General features: G+C 44.9%; 1 protein-coding gene across 1 annotated transcript; it reads left to right on the plus strand.

Annotated features, from left to right (window-relative positions):
- The first annotated feature begins 1,776 nt into the window (after positions 1-1,776).
- On the plus strand, positions 1,777-4,742 carry LOC101780902 (3-deoxy-manno-octulosonate cytidylyltransferase). Its single transcript, XM_004961178.3, has 8 exons — positions 1,777-2,100; positions 3,020-3,065; positions 3,158-3,244; positions 3,328-3,452; positions 3,677-3,816; positions 3,897-3,948; positions 4,066-4,176; positions 4,365-4,742. Exons 1-8 carry the CDS (start codon positions 1,861-1,863, stop codon positions 4,455-4,457), a joined length of 894 nt encoding a protein of 297 aa, XP_004961235.1. The 5' UTR covers positions 1,777-1,860; the 3' UTR covers positions 4,458-4,742.
- The last annotated feature ends 344 nt before the right edge of the window (positions 4,743-5,086 follow it).

Here is a 5,086-nt window from a genome sequence, read left to right on the forward strand (position 1 = left end):
GTGTAACGAGTGGCAATGGTGGGTAAATACCCACCAACTCCACGAGGAGGTCTGTAAAGGGGGTTTTTGGAGCACCTCTTGAGGTACTCCACCAAAAACGTGGATCTACCCCCTGCTCCACCTTTTTTCCTGGAGCCGGAGTTGTTGGAGCCGAACGCGTTTGGCTGCGATATTTTTGGAGTTGGTGGAGTGGAGTGATTTTTGGTGAAGTGAAGTGCTCCCAAACACCCCCTAAAACAAACAGATCGTAATGTCCAGGATCGGTTTTTTTGGTTGTTGTACCGGGCTTTTCTCCTAATGGACTCCATCGGTGATGTCGTCGTCAGTAGGTCATTCGTGATGGGTCTTGTTTTTTGTCAATGCAACATGGCTATTTGCTGTATATACATGGCCGCAGCTCGGTCAGTCAGTTGGCCCTGCACTCTTCGGGGTGAGTTCGCCTTTTATCGACGCTGTTCGTGGAAGCGAGGAAGGGAATGGAGGGTGCAAAGAGAGGAAGCTAGATCAGATCCTAATGAGCATCCTGCAAAGCCGATTCGCTAGGTGTGTCTCAGCTCTCAGTCATTAGGTATCGTGCGTCGTTCAGTTTTCTCACGCGATGGGGATCGGCCATGACGTCATGACGGATATTTTACCAAGCATGTAAATTTGATTCAACTTAGCACAGATGTTGAGGCAAATTAATATATAAATTTATGTTGTAACATTATTACATTTGAACTTGAACATGTATTCTGATAGACGGCAGATTAAGCACCTAGCAGCGTGATTTTTCGGGACGGATGGACGACACGTTTGATCAAGCGTCCGTTTTCCTCCACGGGGGAAAAAAAAAGAAAGGAAGCACCGCGTGAAGAGAATGCATGAGGCGTTGTGTCGCACGTGGCAGACCTTCGTTCGTAAACAGTAGCAGAGGCTCCCGTTAGCCTTCAATCCTTCTAGTTAGATATTAGTCGTGTTTGGATTTAGATAGCTAAAATTAGACCTGAGCAAACTTAGCTCAGCCTGACTGTCTGGCGGGCTGCTGGGCTGAGCCCGGCACATGGCCTTTACAGGGTCAGGCGTGGCGCGTATTTTTCCAGCCAAAAAAAATCTGGATGAAGCCAAGCCTATCTGGATATTTTTTGAATTGTTTTTCAACTAAAAAAAGAGCGAGCAGCCTCATCCAGCCTGAGCCCGGCAAAAAAAGCCAGAAACGGTTATCCCAAAAGGTGTTTGTGGGCAGGTTTGGTCATGTTTTTTTAGCCCAAATCATTTTGGGCTTTTTACCGGCCTAGTCTGGCCCGCATTTTGCTCAAGTGTTGCTAAAATTAGCTAGCTAAAGTTTAGCTAGGGATATTTGGATCCATTAGCTAAATGATAATTGAAGAGTTATCTATTCTACTCCTCTCTACTACTTTAGAAATTTTTCCTGAGGAATATGGAGGGGCAATTTGATCTTTAGCAGTTTAACTAAGTTTAACCAGGTTTAATCAAGTAAAAGAATTTTTAGCCACCTAAACTTTACCCGGACCTTATTCAAATCCATGGCAGCTAAAATTAACTAATGAATCCAAACAGAACCTTCGTTGCGAAGAAAGCAATATGCCGCGTTAATGTCGGAGAATATCGGAGAAACATAAGAAAAAAAAGGGAGAGGGAGTTGAGCTCACGGTCTGGGCCGCCAAAACCCTTTGCTGCGCCGATTCAGGCCCAACATGGAAATGGGCTACACCATCGACGACTTGTGACGAACTAGCGGAATTGCCTCTCAAAAAAACAAAACTAAAGCGGAATTAACGCAGTCGTACGGTGGTCTAAGCGTGTCAGTGTCTGTCGAGAGCTCCGCGCGCGGATCCAGGCGACCGTACCGACGCTGCGATGCCGATCTGCGCGCCGTCATCGGACTCCTCGGCCTCATCGGCGTCGGGTGGCCGCGCGTGGATAGTCCACGGGCTGGCGCTCGGCGCGGCGGCTGCGGCTGCGGCTGCCGCGGCGTACCTGTACCGCCGGCCGAGCGGATTCCGCAGCCGCGCGGTGGGGATCATACCCGCGCGCTTCGCCTCCTCGCGCTTCGAGGGCAAGCCGCTCGCGCACATCCTCGGCAAGCCCATGATCCAGGTCCGCCCCCCTGCTTGCTTACCTTGTCGTATCACATCTGACAGTGACAGCGAGGGGAGGCTTGCGGTAGAAAATCAAACTGGGGAAAGTGTAACGACTACTCGCGGTTGGGATTGCGAGGGGATGTCGAATCGATTTATGCTGTTTCCTCGCCTGGTCTTGGGCTGTGGTGTCATGTCGGTGTCGCGCATGGCGTTTCAGCGAGTGCAAGATGGTGTTCTTTTGGTTGCCAATAGCATTGCCGTATAAAGTTCGTCCGTAATTTCGCTTACCTGTGCTATATCAAGTTTGCTTAGGTCGAATAGTATTGTTGTGAATCGTGATTTTGTCCAGACCTCATACTTCGCAGTTCAAATTGTTTCAGTTCAGTGACTAAGGCGAATTTATGTGAAGCTGTTGGAGTTTGGTGTTTAGACTGGTTGGATCAAGATAAAACCTGGTGATTCGGTGTTACCTATTTCAAATAATGGAAATATTCTGGCCATGCTGATTACTCAATTATCTGTATAATAGTGCATACTCTGCACTGCAGTTTTGATTGGGGCGTTTTCCATGTGAGAGCCCTTTGACTCAAACGCACTTCATGTTGTATTGTAATCAATACTTTTTCAGCATTTAAATTTAAAAGTTAAGCTTGGGTTTGTTGTCTCTGACTGCAAACGAATTTATATTTGATCAATGGATTCCGGGAAAGGAAATGGTATATAGATGTCAGTTTAACCAGTTTTAGTTTCTTGTATACGATTAGTTTACCAGTCCGTATAGTTCCTGCACTATCTTGTGTTGACACTTACTTATACCAAATGCAGTACTAGTTTATGTCTCAAAGCGCATCATTACCTTATCAAATCATTTTCATTTTTCATTTCTTGTTTCTGCCTCTAGTTTTTATTATTTTTTTTGTCTTTCACATTTACAGAGAACATGGGAAAGAGTTATGTTAGCTTCTTCCTTGGACCATGTTGGTAAGCCCAACACGTCCATACCTTAAGTTGATCATTTACTTGATTGTTTCATTTGTTCATCATGTTCACACTAGCTTTTTTTGTCCCCTTAGTTGTGGCAACCGATGATGAGAGAATTGCAGATTGTTGTCGAGGATTTGGAGCTGATGTTATAATGACATCAGAATCATGCAGAAATGGTACTGATTTTATTGTTATGTAGTTATGCTATCTTTTCATGATTATGTGGTAAACCACTGTATGCGTTTATTGGCATTTGTAGGATCTGAACGCTGCTGTGAGGCACTTCAAAAGCTTGGGAAACGTTATGATATTGTTGTCAATATTCAAGGCGATGAGCCTCTTATTGAACCAGAGATAATAGATGGTGTCGTTATGGCACTGCAGGTGGTTACTTATGCAACACTACATTGATGTTTCTTGGACTTCTCTTCAGTTAAATAAAATTGTTCTTGGCTCCAGTAGTTGGGCACAAAATCTTTTTCTTTAAGTGTACTCCTGAAAGTTGAATACCGTGCATTTTTCACCTGACCTTTTACTCCTTATCTCCCCGTACCTTCGCAAACCTCTTTAATTGACATTGTTCTTTGAACTTCCAATTTGGCTTGCAGCGAGCTCCTGATGCAGTCTTCAGTACAGCTGTTACTTCACTGAAACCTGAAGATGCATCTGACACAAATCGAGTAAAGTGTGTTGTGGATAATCAGGGCTATGCAATCTACTTTTCAAGAGGGCTGATACCATCCAACAAGTAAGCCACCAATATTTGTCTTTAGTCTTCCATCAACCATATTTTCAGATGCACCTTTTTTCTGACTTTTGGCATTTCAGATCAGGGAAAGTCAATCCTAATTATCCATATCTTCTTCACCTTGGAATCTCGGTATCTCATCAACCTTATGTTTATTATGGCTTATGTTTGGTTCATGGTCTTTTGCGGCTGAACCTGTAGTCTGTAACGCCCTAAAATTGACGAATTAACTGACTGTTTCGCATACAGGGCTTTGATTCAAAGTTCTTGATGATCTATCCGGAACTTTCACCAACACCTTTACAACTGGAAGAGGACCTAGAGCAACTTAAAGTTCTTGAAAACGGCTATAGGATGAAGGTAATTTGGCATGAGACTTTAGGGTTTATGAGGTCGACTGTGCCTGTTTGTTACTGCTCGGATGCTTGTTTTTCATGATGAACTTGGACAGGCTGAATGCTCTGTTTTTCTTTTTCAACGTGTATAGTAGCATTTCTCTTTATTTGGTGCATAAAATGCTTTGTGTTTATTTTCCATAATAATTGTAGGTGATCAAAGTGGACCATGATGCCCATGGTGTGGATGCACCTGAGGATGTTGAGAAAATCGAAGAACTGATGCGAGCCAGAAACATTCAGTAGAAAATGAAGAGAGTATCTGCTTTGCGTTGCCATCGGCTAGGCTCACTGGGAGACTTTGGGCTGTGCTGCACCCTTGTCTGCAGATAGCATGGTAGTAGCATGCAAACCTGCTGAGTTGATCAGTTTGGAGCTGTTCGGTTAGCTGTTCTTATTCGTGCCCCTTTTTCGAGACCCACAGGCCCCTGTATTTAATACTTGCATGACTTGTTTCGTTGTAGACTGGTGTAGTGGTGTAGCACGGCCTCTTAAGGCATAATATCAGATATTTCAATTCACTCCTGACTCCTTGAGTTTGTGCTTGCCTAACTTTGAGTAATAGCCCATGCTAATTGTCTCTGTTACATTACGCTTCAATCATTACAGGGCACGCAGGCAGGCTGTATCTGCGTTAGGACTCAGGAGTTTAGTAGACGTACTTTCCTCCTGTGCTTTTTGAAAAATAAATGGTTTTCCATACTGAGGCAATTGAATAGAAAAATCTCCAGCGTACGACATCATATACATCGGCGGCCACGGGCTACCCCACCGACGCCGAGACCACTGCTGGCTAGCGTCTTTGCGGCCGCGCCGTCCACTTCACCGACGGCGAGGACCACGGCCGTGGCAGGGGCGCCAGCAGGAAACCCCTG

The sequence above is a fragment of the Setaria italica genome, chromosome III (genome assembly GCF_000263155.2).
Source record: "Setaria italica strain Yugu1 chromosome III, Setaria_italica_v2.0, whole genome shotgun sequence".
NCBI lineage: Eukaryota > Viridiplantae > Streptophyta > Magnoliopsida > Poales > Poaceae > Setaria > Setaria italica.